Source organism: Phodopus roborovskii, unplaced genomic scaffold (assembly GCF_943737965.1).
Source record: "Phodopus roborovskii unplaced genomic scaffold, PHOROB, whole genome shotgun sequence".
NCBI lineage: Eukaryota > Metazoa > Chordata > Mammalia > Rodentia > Cricetidae > Phodopus > Phodopus roborovskii.
Genome location: NW_026125397.1, coordinates 9,152,587 through 9,173,690, shown reverse-complemented (window position 1 = coordinate 9,173,690; position 21,104 = coordinate 9,152,587). Strand labels below are relative to the sequence as shown.

General features: G+C 36.6%; 1 protein-coding gene across 1 annotated transcript in view; it reads left to right on the top strand.

Moving 5' to 3' along the window:
• Positions 1-21,104, top strand: part of Lama2 (laminin subunit alpha 2) — a 564,428-nt gene that overhangs the window by 120,105 nt on the left and 423,219 nt on the right. Inside the window, 1 exon segment of the mRNA XM_051175465.1 lies at positions 15,750-15,920. Coding sequence (XP_051031422.1) covers positions 15,750-15,920 — 171 coding nt within the window.

Below are 21,104 nucleotides of genomic sequence, written 5' to 3'. Positions count from 1 at the left end.
TACAAATCCAGAGAAAAGTAAAAGTACTTTGTAAATTTAAGTCCTCCAAACGTATTATGTCTTATCAGCAATGACTCAAACAAAGTTTCACAGCTCATGTTACCTGACAATGACAGATGTGCAGTTTGGGTTTTGTTTTAGGCTTTATATTTAGCTCGGATACACTAATAAATGTACTCCATATAGAATTTTTTAAATGTCAGAGTCTCAGGTGATTCAGTGATTTTAAGGTATATTTAATGAGCTCTTTTTTTTGTGTCAATGACTAGTATCTGAGAATGAAAAGATTAGGACAACACATCCTTAGCCCCCAAGAAATTGAGACTCAGCTGTTAATGGAAGGGTGATAAAAGGCAAAAATAAAACTCTGACAGAAAACTCATTATTGTGGGAATTTATCTGTACTTGGTAAATGAGAGGCATTATTTGCAAAACTCTGCCCATTGACTGAAAATGCTGATTTTTTTTAACTTCAAGAAGTTACAAGAAGAAACAATTTTTTGTGTGTTTTCCTGCATTTTTATGTATGTGTTTAAACAGTTGCTAAGAACAAAGTTCTGTAAACACTTTCAGATTTCACTTTAAAGGGAATTTGCTATAAAACAAGTATTTCCACAAATGTGTTAATACTGTATAGAATTTGCCTTGATAGCAGAAAACCAAATTAGATGCATATGTCAGCTGTCAAGCTCCCACAACACTCTGGGCCCCACCCATTTCTCATGAGAAAATTCTAGAAGCTATGTGGTAGTTAGTGGTACTGAATATTTTATTCATTAGAATAGTCCACTTGTGTTTTCTAATCTCTGTTTGAGGAGGTAAAGTCAGACTGAGGTATAAGAAAAAGTTCAAAATAATTCATTAAAAGCACACAAAATGTGAAGAGGTATTTTTATGTTCCAACAAATAAATTATTATATTTACCAAGAAGAAAAAGGTATTGTTCTTAAGAAGATAATTAACAAAGTAAATAGAAAATATTCTAAACTTTAAATGGCTTCAAATATATTCTATGCTACTTATTACTTGGACAGTATTGTATCTTGTTCTTATTTTGTTGTTGCCTTTGTTATTTTTTTATTTTGTGGTAAGGGGGGACTGCTGATTCTTCAGAACCCTCACAAAATTTATACTGAATTCTAAGAGACATTTTCAAGGGAGAACATTTTCCTGCCCCTCATATGTGCAGCTCCCTGGGCTCTGGGATCTTGGTAGTCAGCACCAACAGAAAGAAAAACATAAGATTTAGTCTATCACAAAGTTTATATTCTAAACAATTTTTAAAATTATACATTGTATTTAGTGCTTTACCCCCCCAAAAAAAAAAAAAGTTTAGTCAGGCGTTATAACAGATGACCCTACCCGTGCCTGGTGCCTTAGTATTCTAGTTACTTGAGAGGCTGAGGGAGGAGTAAATAATCCCGTACTGAAATGGAAAAATAAAGCCTGGCCTGGTGGTGCATGCCTTTAATCCTAGCAGTTGAGTAGCAGAGACAGGCAGAATTTTGTGAGTTCAAGGCCAGCCTGGTCTACAAAGCAAGTTCCAAGATTTCCAGGGCTACAGAGAGAAACTCTATCTGGGAAAACACAAACAAAGTAAAACAAACAAACAAAGAACTAAAATTAAAATAAAATAAAACAAGGACTGTTAGAATGCTTGGCTAGTATGTACAAAGCCATGGGTTCAATCTCTGTCTCTCTCTGTCTCTGATTCCCCCCCCCCACATCCTCTTTCTCTCTCTGATGCGCGCGCGGGCGCACACACACACACACACACACACACACACACACACACACAAACACAAAGTGAGAGAGGGAGAGAGAGAGAGAGAGAGAGAGGGAGGGAGGGAGAGGGAGAGAGAGAGAGAGGGAGAGAGAGGAATACTCCTTGAGAAAAGGGAGAAGACAAACTAAAGGAAGAAACATTTTTAGCTATAGGAAAGCATAAGGAAAGGGTGAGTGTTGTTGCATAGCTAAAACTTCTAAACAGTCACTAGGAAGAATACAACATTGCTTTGTTCTAAAAGCTGACTAAAGAGGGTAGTCTTGAGAATTTGATGGGAAGACCTTATCAACCAGGGCAATAGTATTGCATTTTCACCTAGGTCCAACAGTGTCTGTGGAAAATTTTTAATGAGCTAACCATACTTGCATCTTCAGGAGGGTTACATACAATGGAAGAAAGGCAAAATGTAATCAGTAGTCTGTCTGATAGACAATTGCCTCCATGTGTTGGCAGTAGTGCTGGAAAAACAGCTGGATTTGAAATTGGTTTAGAATTAGAATAGTATTTAGTGATGAAATTGCTTCAATATTTATCGATTTCCAATTTTCATTATTATGCCTTTGGTGGGTCAAGTAGCAGACTTTGAACCAGGGAATGGTCAGGGGTCACGGATCCAGGGTGTGTTCTGGGTAAAGTGTGGAGCATGGGCCATCTCAAGCTCCCCCTTGAACAGAGTTTGAGATGCCTCAGAGATGTGTGAGAGGTGTTGTCAGATAGGTTGTAGATAAACAGGTCTAAAGCTTCAGAGAGATTGGTGGCCCTGAGCTACAGTAAAGTGTTATTGACTGCAGAGATGGCTTAGAAGTCGAAGACATTATTGGAAGGGAAGAATGAAATAAAAAACAGTTTCCTGAGGAACTCTACCAGTTACTCAAAAAACAAACAAAAAAAAAATGTAAAAGTAAATGAATATGTCTTTTCTTTTCATTCAGCTAGGTGTTTTAAGCCAGAGTAAAGAGATGACATAACCAGATTTTCGTGCAGGTTTCATGTGGGATGAGAAAGAGTGGAGTGGATTGTGAGAACACAGGAACAATACCTTTCTGGGGACAGCTGTGTTCATCAAAACATGCACAGATCCTGTGTATTGCAGGCTGTAAATGGTACAGCATTTGCTGTAGAGATTTTTTCATTGTTCTGTTTTTATTGTTGGAATATTAACAGCAGACATAGCCTAAAGTATTTTTATTGGTATGTTCTATAACTAGTAACTTTCCTGTGGTATTGCCAATTTAAGCCTCTTGACTTCAGCTTTTCTGATGGAAAGGCCAGCCAAGGAGACATCCAGTTTGTAGGTTGGCTTTGGAACAGACAGACAAAAGCAGGCACTGAGCACACTGTTGATACTGATGAAACAAGGTTGGCTAGAGCCTTGATGCAGTTGATTTGCTCCAACAGCAACCCCCCTCAATATATGATTGGGTACCCTCATGCTGAAACATTCCAAATAAAAGGCTCAACGAAGATGATTATTTTTAACATACTGATTTTGAAACCATCTGGGTTCTTATTCAGTATTCTCCTAGAAGAAGAACATAGTCAAACACAAACAAAAATGTAGATTCTAGTTTAGCCAGGGTGACAGATAGGATTTCCATGCCTTTTATAGGGACTGGAAATGTAAGCAGAGCAGTGTTTGCATGACAGCAGGTTCTTGGTAAGGAGCAGGTACAGAGTATGGAGGAAGCCAGTTACTAGGGCAGTTAAGCTTGAGAATAAAATATATTTAATCTAGTCATAAAGATATCTTGCTAAATTTGATTTTGTTTTTTAACTTTGAGATGTTATAGTAAATACTTTGCCAAGCACAGCATAGTTAGAATTGGTTTCATAAAGTTCGTTCAGAAATTGGAACAGATTGAAGTACACATATCACCATCTGGAAGCACTGGCATAAACTATTATGATTTTTCTTTGTATATCAGTGTTCATCCCAGGTATTTGGGTTATAATGACAGTTATTATCTCAGGTACGTCTTAATTTTAGGAGCCAGCAAACTGGTACAGTAATTAAGATTTAATCTACTTTAATTAGATTTTGTTAAGAATATAGTAATGTCTTCTAGGCTGGACCAAGTATCTGGGAAGTAATGCTTACTTGAGTATGTATCTCTTATGTGAGTTAATACTGACGCCTCTTAGATGGTGTTGTATACAACCAATGGCAGTTCATATGATCATGTCTGGCTTATTTCCCTTTTGATGATTAAAAAAAAGCCAATTTGAATATTCATCTTCCTCTACTTAAAAAATAAACAAATAAACAAACAAAAACAACCAAAAATCAAAAACATAGAGTAGTGATTTTAAAATTTAATTCCACAGAGGAACATAAACTACTGTTTGATTGTTTGTTTCTGGTGAAAAAATAAGAAAGAAGACCAAGCCACAGACCATTGAGAATGTTCTTTTATTTTGGAAGCTGAAAAACTTGGAATGGCAGAATTAAGTGTTGAATTTTGAGACGAATTTGCAAATCGTAGAAACAGACCTGGAATACATTGTCTCCTTGGCTTTGTTTGCTTCTAGCCAACTGGATTGAATGTTATTTTTCTCCTAGCTCTGAAGTGCTGTGTCTGGACGGCGATTAGTTCAAATTGGGCTGATTTTTTGTTTCTATAAAACTCTTCATCTGCATTGTGGATGGAGAACATTAAGCTACTTCCTGCGGTGCACAGCTGGAAGCCATTCTCTTCAACATTTTGTTTTGTTCCAATTTTGCTTTATACTAGTATATTCCTACACACCCACATAGCTAGGATTTCAACAGACAAGTGTCTCTTTTACTTCCTTGACACATCTTAGAACATTTGCATTTGGTGTGTTCTCTTTTGTCTTTTAAATAGCGACTCACTTGCAAACAGCTCTGTTTACACGCATGAATATATTTTAAACTGCTCTATAGACCTAGAAACTGAAATGGAAAATTGGAAACATCTAAACTGCCCTACTCCACACACTTATTTTTTGTTTCTGAGAGGTGATAGGTGCTTGGCAAGAACTCAGAGGAGGCATACTATGTACCCTGACTATGATGACAAGAAAAGAGGAAATGACAAGAGGGAAGGCAGAAATCTGCCATGTAGTATAAATAATACATGACTGAACTCCATCATTAAAATGAGTATATTGTAAGCAGTTGTTTCAGTTACTCAAGGATTATTTTTCCTCAGGCAGCCAAACACCAAATACCATTGAATATTGGTTATATGTGTTAATGTGGATATTTCAAGCTGGATAATGAAAACTAACAAGAACTATTCTTTGAGAAATTAAGTACATATATATATACACACACATACACATATTTGCATGTGTTTATGTCCGTGTAGATACTTTTGACTGGTATCTGAGAAATACAATATTGTGCTAGGCATAAGTAAAATAGATAGCTATTCCACAATATTTTGTTAGTTTAGTGTGTAAGCTGATAATAAGCAAAGATATATGTAGAAGTATTAATGTCACATAACATTAAATTTCTTTTACTATATGCACTAAATATATCAAATCTTTTAAAATATTTTAAAATAATAGTTTATCAAAACTTTCACTAAGGTAATGTAAGTAGAAAGTTCAATACCTAAACGATAAAGAAAAGAAATACATTTTTCACTTTCAAATCCAATAGTTAAGTGATCTTGGGGCTATGTATGATCATGATCATTGTGTTATTATTGCATCTTTTTACAAATAGTTGTGACTAGTGGCCATGCAGAGAGTCTGGTTGAAGTCTGATTACAAAGGCTCAGATTACCAAGAAATGTGGCTGCTATGCTGTAGATAATAGGAAATTCACAGATAATTTCCCCATATAAATATACAAGTGAAGCAACCATGTACATGTATTTGTCCATCTTGATGTTTGTAATGTAATAATAATAATAATAATAATAATAATAATAATAATCAGAATAGAAATGGAGCAGAGATAGAGGACAGCAAGACATGACAAGTCATTGTGACTTTTTCCTTCAATTTTTTTTCACTTGACTAACGTAGCAAAACAATTCCATATTTTTATCATCTCAAGGTGCCAGTAAGTTTATTTGCTTTGCGGATAAGTGTCCTCCCAAAAGGATTATATAGTACACATCTTTATTCTCATCCAATACACTTAAATTTCAGTGGTATTGTATATCAACTGGTATAATTTATATACTCAATCATGTGACAGGCTAGATATTCATTACATAGGATTAAAACATTATGTTGTTCATTATAAAATGAACACCACACCATGAAAGAAACAAATTCAGTGTAGCAAAATCAAGAAACATGTTCAGATTAAGGAATATCTGACCTAGGGCATGAGAGTTGAGTAAACAGTAAAAAGGACAAAATTCTATCACTCAAAGGGAGTTTTAAAATACTTGCTGTATTTGTAAACAGGGTGGTGTCAGCCAACTTGAGTATAGGAAGGCATGCGATCTGGTATTAATATGTAGCAGGCCCTGGAATCTGGCTACTGCGATGCATGCAGCAGGCAATTCACAAATGTCTTAAAACAAGCAAGTAACAAGAGTTTTCAGAAAGACAACTTCAATGACACTTTTGAAAATCAAGTGGAGGAAAGTCACACAGAAAGACTAGATAGGCAACTTTAATTACATTAAATACAGTGTGTAATAGACTTAATCGAGAGACAAAATTAATGAATTGGAAGTAGATATCTTACAATGATGAAGTTGGATGCAAACATTTACAAAATACTTTATAACATTCCTGATTTCAGCAGATTGCAGTTCACACTGGCTGATAATTACCCACTTAAAGAGAATGGTAGAAATTTGGGGGATAAAGATGGCTGAATCGGGCAGCACTTTTGGGAGCCTCCATGAAGACACTCCATATTGGAGAAGAGCATATTGAAGAGGAGGATTAAACGGATCTTGGAAAAGGAGTTTCTAAGAGATTAGGGATGAACTGACTTGCAAGTTCCTTTATGAGCCAGAAGGATTTGGTGGACCTACTCAGCGATCAGAAGAAATACAGTTGTCAGAGGAAGGCAAATATTCAGATTACAGTAAGGAGTACTTTCTTAGAAGGAGCTGTGTGGAAATCAGCAACAGGACCTGTGAAAGCAGCAGAGAAGTGGGCCCATGACTGTGATCAGACGGGAAGAGAGAGCAGGGCAGTTTGCAGTGACCCAGTGAAGGGGCAGGTGAGGACAATGCTCCCGTAGAAAGGATGAGACAGGGCCAGGCTTTGGAAAGAAAACTAATCTTCAGGCTTAAGACATTACTCAGTAAAAAGCTTGTTGCTCAAGTAAAAGGACTCAGATTCAGATCCCCAGCATTCTCTTCCAGCAAGGCATAGAGGACATGCCTGGAATCCAAGTGCTGGGAGGAGCAATCTGCCAGCCAGTATGGCAAAGTCAGCACTGGGCTTCAGGTCCAGTGACAGATCCTGTCTGTCACAGGCAGCATAGCAAGCCACTTCATATTGATATCTAGCCTCTACATGCACACATACATGCGTACACATACACAAACAAATACACCAGTGTGCAACACACACACATACACACACACACACACACACACACACACACACACCACACACCTCATTTGGATTATAGCAATGTTTGCCTGTTCTATCTAGATAGTATGCCTGTCGTAGAATTCAGTTTTGAACTAGGCTTCATTAATATGGTTACTTTTCACTACCAGATACTAAGGAAACATTGTCTAAACCTTAGGAACCAGCCTCCACAGTACCAAACCACTCACCGGTTCACACACACACACACACACACACACACACAGAGAGAGAGAGAGAGAGAGAGAGAGAGAGAGAGAGAGAGAGAGAGAGAGAGAGAGAGAGAAAGCACCACTATTCTGAATGCATTTCACACCAACTAATGCCATTCTTCATGAGGCAAGCCTTATGTACTTCATATGATCCAAAATCAAGATCAGTTATTTACTTGAAAAGAAAACTGGAACTGGAAAGTTGCTCGAGGAGAAGTAGAGTTCCTGCTGGTTGTGAGACTCTGGGTATTGGGGAGAAATGGTTCTCTTTGTTCAGCCGATCTTATTCTGAGGAATTTGAAAGGACAATTTCCTTTGTAGATCCAATCATCCATTCACACATTTAAGAAATGTTACCTTAAATTTTTATTTGTGCCGACATTGCAAGTTGATTGAAACCAAACCATAAGATGAATCTTACATATAGGTCACACCTGCAGACTTAAAAATACCTTATGTGAATGTGTGTATGTGTCATGTGCAAGTAAGGACCAGAAGAAAGTGTCAGATTCTCCCTTCTTGCTGTAGTTATAGGTGGTTGTGAGCTGCCTGCCATGATTGCTGGGAACCAAATTCAAGTCCTCCAGAAGAGCAGTAAGTGCTCTTAACCGCCGAGCCATCTGTCCAGTCCCATTTCTGTAGTTTCACTGTCAAGATTTTGTGATGAAAAATTTCCTCTATGCAGGAAAGTTTAAAACACACGGAAAATACAATATTATATTATTCACAATTGGGATTCTGATGTTAACATTTTGCTCCCTTTGTATTTTTCATATCTATTTACATGAACACATCTACTTGGAATCCACTTCATTTTTCGATATAAGTTTTATTCCAGTTTGGAGTTTGAAGTGGCCCTTTCATAACAAAAAAATGTGGTATCGTGTTGACCATTAACAGGATTTAAGTGATGGTATATTTTCTATTGTGGATTAAAATTACCCACAATGAAGAACATAAGCCATTCCTGAATACGACCTTCACTCACAGCAGTTAGCAGCAAGTTTTAACAACTCTGTATTCCTGTGTAATGCAAACCACTGTGAGGAGTGGTAGGTTCAGGGTTCCCTTTAAACCTCTCCCCAGTCAGCCTGTGCCACTCACAGCAGCAATTATTTTCCCATTGATTTCCCCCATAGACGCTCTTTGACTGTTATATAAATAACTTTTTTTTTTAAATTTTTAACGTTTCTCTAAGTTCCTTTTTTTCTGTTTTACCCAAATTTTTATAAATTCACTTAAACTTTTCAGATAGTAGAATTATGTTTGTCACTACGATAAAAAGATTCATAAATTTCTTGCTATTGCAAGCACGGTCCATGAGTCTGTAAGAGTTATCATAGTTTAAAAAAAATTGCTTTGAAATTGTTGTTTTCTTATTCCAGTATTGTTTGATCTCAGCAGTAATCAAATAAATGACTCCCCCCTTTAAAATTTGAGTTAAATTTCAGTATTTCTTTATCTAGGGATTTTTTTAGTGCACATTGGATTTTATGAAACATTCATTGTAGAAACTCTGGACTCTGTTATGTGAAGAATGCTCTCCCATCTTCTTTGTTGGTAGCTGTTGACTAACTGTATTCACATTTCAGACTCAAATGTGTAACCTTCCAAGCCCAGCTAGAGTAGAGTTCTTGGCATCTAACCTTTGGGCAGAGTTTGAAAACAGGTTTGGAGTCACTTTTTCTATGATTTTCTCTGTTCTAGCATTTCCCTCATCAGTTGAGAGCTGTCGTTGCTCCTCGGTTATGCTGTTTGATTTTACAGGGAATGAAACTGTGGATGTTGGGAAATGTTCCTATGTTATTTCCTTCTTGGGTGCATATACTCTTCTTCTGCCTTTAATATTCACAGTTCCTCTGATTCCACAGCAGTTCTCATGTCAACACACTATCAGGTATTTAGAGAATTCACAGCTTTTATCTCCGGAAGCTTGGTTCAATCAGAACCAACCTGTTCTTTGAAATGAACTTAAGTAGGCTTGAAAAATATACCCACCATTAGTGCAAAGCTCTGACTGTGTAGAACATGGAAACCATGCTAACATGCATGGACATGCCACTGCTAGTGGGTTTTCTAAATGTTCGCCATAAGGGAACATTTATTTTTATTTGTCCTTTATTTAGACTAGGACTTTTCCCAAGTTGTCCATTGTAGTATTCATACTATAATTTTTCATATATATGATAAAGAGTAAATATTCATTTGGTTTACGTCCGACTTTAGTTTTTTATAACTGTAAATCCAACCAAATTTATTTAGTTCAGTGTCTACTGAGAAAAACATCAATCATGGTTATATGGATAATAACCGCGGGGTCATATATCATTTAAATTACAGGATCTCAAATTGAATCGAGAACCTGCAAGTCAATATTCTTAAAATGTTCATCAGCTATTTATAATTCATTTACACTCCTAATTGTTACCTAATCTTAGCAGGTGACCCATATCAAGTATGACAATAGATGTCACCCTGAAGCTTTTGAGAAGGGATGAATGGGAATCACCTAATAGGTTTAGCATATAATGAAAATGCATTGTAATTTTTAATATGAGATGCCAAAGATTCAATAAAAGTTTAAATATTGACCTATTCTTTGAATTGTTCATTAGCAACTAATTGAGGACCTTCGAAGACCAATACACTTCACTGGTTTTTAAAAACCAAACAGCAAAATAGTAATAAAATTTGACAAAGCTTTTGCTCCTTGACCTTAAAGCAAGGCAGTTATACTGTGAGGAGGTTAATTTTGAATAAATGATCAATAAGTATAGTAGAAACAAACCAATAAAGAAAAATATAAATTGCATTAATATATTTAGTATAATATGTAAAAACCCTATAAATTGATAGTGGACTGGTGACTAAGACATTTATTTTCATGAAGTATATAAACTGATAAGATTTTCATTGGATCAGGGTCTAACCCTTCACGAAGCTTTTCAGAGCTAGGTTCAAATTACCTTATCAGCCTCAACTGAATGTTACTTAAACTTCTTTGAACTGTACTGTTTTTTTTTTTTAAACTGAATTGCCCAGTAGGATGATTGGTAATTAAACACCATGATGAATATAATATGTTTTTTTGATCAATGTCACTTTTGTATCTATAATCATTTTAAGGCTCTGTTTTCCTTATTCATTTTATTCATCTATTCCTGTAGGAAAAATGGCATGGAATTCAGTTCTTTATATTATAAACATCGAATATACACTAAATAGTGTGACCTGCATCTCTTTCTTATCCTTTTTTCATGATTGCTTTGGCCTTGGATAGCACAGGCCTGAACTTCTCAAATTAAGTTCTATAGGGCCACACCATTTCAGAGTTTGCCAACATTAGCAAGACAAAACCAATTGTCATAGGAAGTTCAGGACTAGTTGTCAGTTAAAGAAGAGAGAAAAATGACAGATTCAAATTTGCAACATCCTGCATAAGTTTTAGTCATGTCTACAGCAGGACAAAGATAGATTTGTATATATAAACCGTTTTCCTGAAAGGCATTCGACAGAGCTGACCTACCTAGCCTCATGTTACATAGAAAGATAGAGCTCTCCCCAAAACAGAAAACCAAACATGTCTTCTTACACTATCTTTTTATACCATAAATTAAATAATTGGAGAAGAGGGGAATAAGGAAAACAAATGGGCAGTGAAGACAAGTATAAATGTCTACTTTATGTGTATTTTATGTGTGGTGTATGCATCTATATCAATGACTACGCCCCCTTTCCCTACCCTTGGAATTTTGGGATAATAGTCATCGTCTTTGGGTTGGTTTTAGTTATTTGGGATTGGGTGATGCTTACACTCGGGTTTATCTTTTAGACAGGAATAGGGAATGGTGGGTAAAGATATGGTTTAGATGGGGTATAAGTAGATTAGCCTATTTCCTTGAGAATTTGAGTATGAATGAGATAGTATTTTACAGCTTACATTGTTATGTATTCCTATGTGGTAAGCTATGTAAAATTAAGTTTATATTTTGTTATATTGTGTTAAATGTTTCCACTTATAATATTTTATACACATTATTTTTTACCATATTCTATGTATGTATACTTTTCCTGTATTCAAGACATTTTGTATATTGATACAATTTGGGATATTTATCTTGCTGCCCTTTATAGTTCTACCTCTTGTCTTGACACTTATACTCTACCTCTATTTTAGGGATTTACATGTAGGTATATGTAAATAGTTATATTGTTTAAGTATTTGTTCCTGCTTTACTCAGGAAAATTTTAATCAGTCTTTTTAGCTAAGTTCCCGAGTATTACAGATTATCTTCACTCACATTTCCTGTACCTATGAGATTAGTCAGATATAGATGCTTAATCTTCAATCACTTCATAGACATGCAGAACATGGCATTTAAATGTTTTAATATTAGTACTCCATTGACATGAGACACTGTTGCTCCTGACAGCACCGTGCATTTTCCCGAAAATATGTTGGACACTGTTGTTGCTCCTGCTGGAGTTCAATCTCGCCTCAGCTAATGGCCTGTTGGGCATAGAATTGCCCCCACCTTGACCACTGATTTGGACATGCAGTCCTATGTGCTTACAGGAGACAAATATAGAAGACTGCTTGACCTTGCCAAGTCAGGGTAAGACAGCCATTCTATTTCCCTGCTGTTGTTGTGGTCTGTCAAGTTCTCTTGGCCTTAGCCAAATCTGGGTGTACCAACGTCGCTGTGAGACCTAGGGTGACTGTTCAGGTGGCTTGCTGTTTCTGTCCTTGCTGCACCTTTTGGAAGTTGTCCATCCGCATTTCCTGTCTACTCTAGTATTGTTATTTTCCTTCTCAGGTCTTGATGAGGTTGAAGATTAAACTATCACAACTATTATTCTCTCTTCCTAGTTAGATATATTAGGTACTAGACTTACGTTTTCCACCTTAGGACAACTCTATTGTAAACTCCATTATGCCCTCACCCTAGGACTAGATATGTAGGTCATTTTGTTCTCGATTTTCCTTTTCTTAGAGCACACTTGTTATTCACTGTTTTGTATATAGTTTTGTATTAAGCCTAAATCTTTTCTTTAGACTAAAAGGGGAATTGTAGTGAGGTAGTCCTTCTGTAGCACTGACCACGCCCATTGGGGGGTGGAGCGATGGGCGGAGAGGACCTGAGGAAGGAGGTCAGAGGGGGCCAGGAAGGCACTCTCTCTTTCTGGCGTGACTCGGACAGGAGAGGATCGGGTTGAATTTCCTGGTGTTCATCTGTCTAGGTTGTAAGTTATTTCTCCCTGAATAAACATCTATTCGGCCTATTTGTTTATCCTGATCCTTATTTACCGCAATACATACCAATCTAATTACATTGTCTTATGTGCTAGGATGAAGGCAGGTTCAGATACTCTGGCAGTTTCAGAGTGACCATACATGTTTATATTTAGTCATCTGTACTGGCCTGCCCTTGGGGTTCTGACAGGATACACCCTCAGCTGCAGCCACTCAGAGCACCACCTATGCACATACTAAATTCCCTTTTAAAAGGGCCCTGCCCACTTCCTATCCTCTTCTCTCTCCCCTTCCCCCTCCCTCTTTTTTCCTATCTTGCCTCTTTCCTGCTGCTCCTGTTCCCAGAGGCCTGTCTCTCCTCTCCCCTTTTCCCTTTTTGTGCTTGCTTTCCCTAATTAAAAAAAAACAAAACAAACAAACAAACAAAAACCCCTCTGCTCCAACTTTATTGCATGGCATCTTTCTCTCGTGTGCTGCTTTTCTTACAGCACAACAATGTATACTGTCAACAGTGTTCAATTCAGACACCATTCCCTCTGGCTGGCTCTCTCATTCTTCCTTTTCTTGTGTTTTTCTACAAAAATAAACTTCAATTTCTCCCAAGAGCTCATTAAGGTTCCCTCCCTCATGAAACTCATCTTAGAATTTCTCAACTTTTTTGGATATATGGCTTAGTGCATGCATTCTTTGATGAAAGAATAATTTCACAGTAGCAGAAAATGATGCAGAACAACAGAGGAGAAAGACATCCAGATGAATCTCATTTATTCCATCATATGTAATTTACTAAACTAGAGAATAAAATGTCTTAGATACAGGAGTAGTTCTCTGGAGACTAATTATTTAAAATTTGCAATTTCATAACTTGGCAAAATGGCAGACTATTTCAAATAGCATTTATTTGGTATGTAGATAAGCATGCCTGTTGTATTAGTACTTTACTTTTTACAAAGCACTGTTTTTTCTTTTCTTTTGGGAAGTAGATATGGTATTTTTGTGGCTGGCTGGTATTTCTCCGAACAGTGATCACATATGCTGACCACATCACATGAATAGAATGGTTCACTGTGTGAGGGTCAGAGGATGTCGAGGTGAGCAATGTCAATAGGAAGATTGCTTGAGTTGTGAATGGGATTAAGTAAAAGAAGAAAATATGATAGTGTTGGAAAATGAGGAGGCGTTGTAAATTTGAAGTAACTGTTAGTCAAGTAACTGTTAGCTGAAAACAAGCTTAAACAAGAATCAAAAGGAGGGGGGTTCACAGAAGGAGGCAGCCAGGCATTTAGAGACTAGAGTGTGGAAACAGAAGAGATAAGGATGTTGCTTACTTAGAGCAATTTGAGTGATGTCTGTAGGGCAGAGGAGGCATCACTCAGCTCTATTAATTTATTTCCTCTTTCTAAAGTTTTGAGAACAATTACAATATTTAAAATATTTTTTATCTTTTTATTATTCTTTCTGATCAAAAAAAAATCCAGTAATCAAATACCAATACATGTGAGTGCAATTAAATATTTTAAATATTGTTTCTGGTTTTTATTTTTTTTAAAAAAAAATTCTTTCAGTGCAATTCTAAGGTCAACTAAGGCTACGAATGAAAGCAAAACATATGTTTCACAGCACATTGTGGCAGTGTTAAGAGGCTAGACTCTGGGGTCAGATGCTTTGGTTGTGAAGCACAACCCTGCTGTTTGCCATCTGTCTACCAGGCATGTTGCTTAGCAGCTTGACAAAGTAGAGGAAAAGTAGCATGCAGAACACATGGCTGTTTTGTGGCACAAATTAGTCCATGAAGATGAAAAGAACTAGAGTGATGGCAGACATAGCCAAAATAGGGTCTGGCATGTTGCAGATATGCATTAACAGAGAAGGTTTCTATTAACATGGGCAGCTAGTGCATACTGATATTTATGAGACAACATGTCTGTTATCTCTCCATCTGGTAAATAAGCCTGAGTTCACCATGTGTTAATGCTTGAAGTTAAAGCAGAAGCATCTATGAACTAATGAGTCTGAGGGGCTCAGACAAACACCATACATAGAATGCAGTTAAGAAGAATGTTGTGTTTGAGGTTTTGAAATGATAGAAACATATCTGGAACAGGTACAGAGCTGAGACAGTCTGAGTGGCTATAACGCTGCATGGACAAATCAAGTCTACTCATTTGTCATCTCAAGTGTGTCTTCTCTGTGATGAGGTTTCAGGTAAAAAAGAGCTTTTGGTAATTAAATTTATGGCGCTGTCATTGAAAGGAGCTTCATAGAACGCAAACTGTAGATATGTACGTAACCGAATTGGCATCACCTAAGAAGAAGTAAGAGCCTCTATTGGGTTCCCAGCTGGAACAGAAAGCCTCTCTGGCTTTTCACTAAGATGGACCTGCATAATTCAAATCCTTCATTAGACCCAAGCAGGAATTTCTGGCCTATGATTATTAACTACTTTGGCTATAATAAAGTTTTGGTTGCACAGAAATAAGAAACAAGTAGTTCTCTAAGATCTATTTTTCTCTAGTCTCGTAGGCACATGCTGTAGCAGCAATTTACACTATGTGATAATTGGGGTATAAAAGGACCACAAAAACCATAGGTACATAATTGTATAGAAGCTACATATGATTATAGCTTAATATTGTATTAAATGGCTGAGATGGAATACAGTAGATTCAGACTGAATAATACCATCATATCAAGTACATAAAGGCTATTTTTAAATGTCTGCTTGAGACATGACTATTTAAATTAAATTTTAGAGGCTCAATGTTAAGAGAATTTCTTAAGGCCCAGAAAGTAAAAGAAATATAACCTTAATAACGTACTTTTGATGCAGTGCATTGACTTAAGTCAATTATTTCATTTTGGACTGATTTAATCTATTGAAAAATATTTTAACTTAGTTGTACTATAAACAAAGCAAAGATTGTGTGACATAACTTCATCTGTTATTCTTTTTCAGGTTTATTTCCTGCTGTACTGAATCTTGCTTCTAATGCACTCATCACAACCAATGCGACATGTGGGGAAAAAGGACCCGAAATGTACTGCAAGTTGGTGGAGCATGTCCCTGGGCAGCCTGTAAGAAACCCTCAGTGCAGAATCTGCAATCAAAACAGCAGCCATCCACACCGTATGTATTATATATGTATGTGTATGGCACTGAGTGGCATGGATGATAAAAAGACATTGAGGCCAAGTTGTATCAAATTCAAAGGACATGTGAGCCAAGAATTCCAGAATTTTCTTTTCCTTGAGCTTTTTTGTGGTTCCTCTTAGTCATTTTATAAACATTTTTAGCATCAGCATCGCATACATACAAGTTCAATAATCGAGGAGAATTTACTAGTTGTTGTTCTGTGTCAGTTACTAGGATCACTGGCTCCAGGATGCTCTCAGGGGATGTTGTGACTCATTTTGGATCTGGCTGTTCATGGCTTATTTATTTTCTAGGTATGTTTCTTGAGATCCAAGAGGAATAAAGTATGGCCTTCCTTCAACTAGTGAACAAAGGATTAGTGAACACAGCCAGCCTGGAAGTGAGGGAAGAGGTCATAGATTCAGTCTACGTGTAAGGGAGAGCTTGCCTAATGAAATCTTGATGAAGCCAGCAGCCTAGTTCAAGTATGAACTAAGGAGGTTAATAAGTGAAGAGAGACTGAGAAGAGGAAGGCGAGAAAGGAAAAAATCAGAATAACACAAGAAGGCTCCCGTATAAAAAGATGTACAAATAGAATGACAAGAATTGAATTTTTCAGAGGGTGGAATCTAGACATGTGTGGGGTATAGAAGCCAGAAACAGGTTATAAAGGGTGCTACAATCTAATGGAGGAGTAGCTAATAAAAGGTGAATACAAGGCTCTCTTGCCTGCCTCTGTGAACCATATATTTATCCCACAGAATAGGAATGTGTATCATGATCAAAACTGGAGATAAAGTAAAATTATCTTCTTTGATCTAGAGAAATTATGAGGAAATTAAGGAAAGAGAGAAGTAAATCAGGCACTAAGAACTTGCCAAGAAGACCTAAGTATAGGGAAAGAGCCATGCATGATTGGACATAGTATGAGTAGGAAGAACAAGTCACACACATCTAGAGGATATGACACAAAATGGCATATTGAGGGGACTATGTGTAATTTGCTTTAACTTGTAAACGATTTTTGTAATAAAGGGAAACATTCAGAAATAATTTTAGAGATGAAGACTGACTTAGAAAACTGTTTTACAAAACAATATGCAAGCCGGGTGTTGAGGAAGCATGCCTTGAATCCCAGCACTCGGGAGGCAGAGGCAGGTGGATCTTAGTGAGTTCAAATCCAGCCTGGTCTACTGAGCTAGTTTCAAGACAGATTCCAAGGCAAGACAGAGAAACCTTGTCTCAAAAACAAAATGAAACAATACACACACACACACACACACACACACACACACACACCAAAAAACAAAACAAAACAACAACAAAGAGACAAATAGAAAACAATATGTCTGCATCACTTTTGATTGCCAAGAAAAGAGGTTAATAGAGTAAATGGTGGGAATTGAAGAAATGGTGAAAACATAATTTTATAATTAGACAATTTTCAAATTTCTTCAATTTTTCACCTATTGTTTTTCAGTATAGTTTAAAGCTGCCAGTAAAATAAAGGATGAATTACCAAGATTTCTCAAATAGCCATTCCCTAGCATATGTCTGGCCTTCTCAACAGTCTTTAAATGTTCATTATCCCTACTATTCAGAGTGCTAAGTTCACTGTTGAATTTACATGGACACATTGAAATCCAACCATCACCATTAACACTGGGTCTCACTTTTACTAATGTACAACCTATGAGTTTGGACAAATATATAATATTCTTTTACCGTATTTTAGTACTAAGGAGAACAGATTAAAGCTATTCTTAATGGAATGGAAAGGAAGAAAACTCGATTTTGCTACTTGTGGACTCTTTCATCTCAGCAAGAAAAATGAGAATAAAACATACACACACACAGAGAGAGAGAGAGAGAGAGAAAGAGAGAGAAAAAGAGAGAGAGAGACAGAGACAGAGAGAGATAGAGACAGAGAGAGAGAAAATAGTAGCTAAATGGCATTATATCAAATTTAAGGATTTAACAAAATTGGATATGGTATATCCATACATACAAATATATGGGCACTTCTGTGATTAAAATTACTGATACTATATGTTCAGAGTCTTTAAAAAACCAAGATATTTCATATCGGGCATCCCTGAAAAGACTTTCTATTTTTTTACTGACTCTGGTATATGCATGGGAGTAGGCAGGGATGGCATACATCTTGGGTTTTGCTATCTCTGGTATGGTATGTTAAGAGGCGAGGACCAGTGCCAGAGCCCTGGAGGAGCTTTACAGGATAAAGAAATTACTAAGGATAGTCTGGGCAGGTAGATTCCAAGCTGGGTAATCAGGAGCATGTGATGTCAAGTGGAGAGTAAAGAGGTGTGATGAGTGGTGCAGGTACTGAGTGGGGTGAAAGGAGAAGTTGCAAATGTCTGGATGGATCCTCAAGCAGATGTCACAGACAGCAGAGGAGAGAAGCAGGGGAGCCAGCGAATTGAAGCAAAAGCCAGAAAAGAAACAAACTGATGGAATATCACTTGTGCATTCACTGGGAATAAGGATAAGTTCTGATGGACAGAAATTGCCATCTATTCGGGGTCTGGTTTCTCAGCTTTCATTAAAACATGAAAGCCTAGAAAGAACCCTTGGTTGAAGAAGTGGATGACTCATCCTTGTCGAGCAGAGTCACCACCCATCCTGTCACCTGTCTGCTTTGGGGTCTCTTGCGTCTGTGGAAGAAGATACTTATAATTTGATGTAGACACACCAAATTTTTCACACCAAAGCCAGAATGAAGCGAGGCACATGGGAGGAGAACTCCAGGGTTCTTCTCTGTTTGTTTGTTACTGTGTAGTCTTAAACTTGTCACAGCCTGGATTTACTTTGTGTCACTTTTAAGTGTGAGCGGATTCATTACATTTCAAAATCAATTTTGATACTGGAAGCTCAGAAAGAGTAAACTATGGCAGGAATAAAAATTTGGCAATAAATTATGCGAATATACTTGAGTAAAAATTGTACAAACAGATGATAAATTTCCACAAATTCAGTAACCTTCCAGAATAAATCTGCAAGGTCTGTATTTAATCACCAAGCAAGGAAAATGAAACGAACTTTCTGGCTGTTAGTTGTTTGTGTTTCTTAATTAAAACACAAACAGTGTGAGAAGATTGTCTTATGATTCCCTAGACAGTTTTCAGATGTAGTTGACTTTCTTTGACTTGTATAGTTTATTCATTTATTTATTTTTGAGGATATAATGTTTCTGTCTTTTCAAAAAAAGGGAACTCTACCAACGATTAATCAGTATTCACAAATTAATTATGATTACTAAAGTGAGAATTATGGTTAATTGTTGATACATATTCCCATTTTTTCCTGGCTGATTTTCTTATCAATTTGAATTGAGGTTGCAGATATTTATTAAATTTCCCATTTAAACAGCTTCTCTTGGCAATTACTGAAAACCTATGAATTAAATGTGTCTGATCGTGTGCTTTGATTTCACACATGAGAATAATGACACCAAAAAGAATGAGGAAGATGTTATGAGAATGTTTTCTGTATTATGCTTGAAGGGCAATGCCAGTAATCCTTTATGTGTTGTCCTGATTCCTAATGTGCTGATTTCTGCATCCACACACACTACAAGAGATATTTGTTGATGTTTAGACATGCTTCTGCTGTTTGCTGTTTTTATACAGTGACATTGTACCTGGCCTCAAGAGAATCCAATTGGCACAAATTGTTAAACATGTTCGGCAATTTTCTTTTCATTATTGAGACAGGATGCCTCATCACAATAAGCTATTAATGCAATAAGACTTGGTACAAAGTAAAGTCCATGGAGCACCATAGTTGCATTGAAATTCCGGGGGCAATGTTATATTACCATTCTGTCCTATCTTATCATATCTAGATTAAAATATGGATATCAGACTTTAAGTTCATCTTTTTAGTTGAAGATTAGATACAATTGACACCAAAATTTTCACCAACTGGAAATGGCAAACTTAATAAGCATCCTTTAGTGTACGTGTGCATACATATGTGTATGCCTGTGAGTACAAAGATGTGTGTGATGTGTAATGGGTCCTGTTGCTTGTGAGACGAACCGAGGATAACCATGGGTATTGGTCCTTAGGCACTATCTACCTCTGATTTTAAGGCAGGGCCTATCATTTGCCTGGAGCTTGCCAAATAAGCTATGTTGGCTGGTCAGTGAACTCCAAGGATTCTCCTTGTAAAATATTCAACACAATCCAAAAATGAATGTACCAGGGCTCTGAGATGTGGGGATAACTTTTCATAGTCCTGAGATAACACACATCCAACACTGCTGCCTGGAGATTATCATGCTCACAAAAGAAGCACTTTGCTAAGTTATATTGTTTCTATTAAAGATAGTTTTTATATTACTACTAGACTCTTACACATGAAGACAATAATTTTGTTGAATTTTTAACTTCAACTTTATTAAGCATAATTTGTCTGTAAGACTCATAACTGTGCACATTTTGAATAGGCTTATAACTTATTTCCATACTACACAAATATCTTCCTCAGAGTGGAAGCATGTGTGAGCAACTTTCAGAAGAAAGGGATCCCTCAAATGTTTTCACTGATCAGTGATAATAAGGGCAATGGATGTAGTGTTCCATAGTCTGCCTAAAAGTAAAAAAGGATAAATTTGACTGAATTTTCATTAACTTGATATTATTGTTTTTTAAAGATTATTGGAGGTTTCTAAATGTCCATTGATTTATGAATGAATTTTGGATTCATGGTACATTGGATGATGGAAAATTAGACTCAAATTTAATATTACTTATAAAATTCTGAGAGTATACTTCTTATATTAACTTTCCAAGTTTCTTATAAATATATTGTTTTTCTTTTTCTGACTTTGCTTTTCACCTGCAAGTTGAGGATCTGGAAAATGCTATTTTTATCAGCCCTTTTTTAGGGAAAATTGGAATTTAAGTAATTTGTCAATGGCCAGTTAATTACTAAACAGTGGAGTCTAGAAAGAGATGGCATCAAATATACCTGCTTTTTGAACACCAAGTCCTGTGGTCTTTCATCCCATATCACTAGACAGAATAAATGTCCCAGTCCCTGGATTAAGCTGACAAATTAAGAGGGTACGATTGATCCTCATATTGACAAAATTTGTTCACTCATTAGGGGTATTCCTTCATCTTAATATAAGGATTGTGTCAGGGTTCTCTA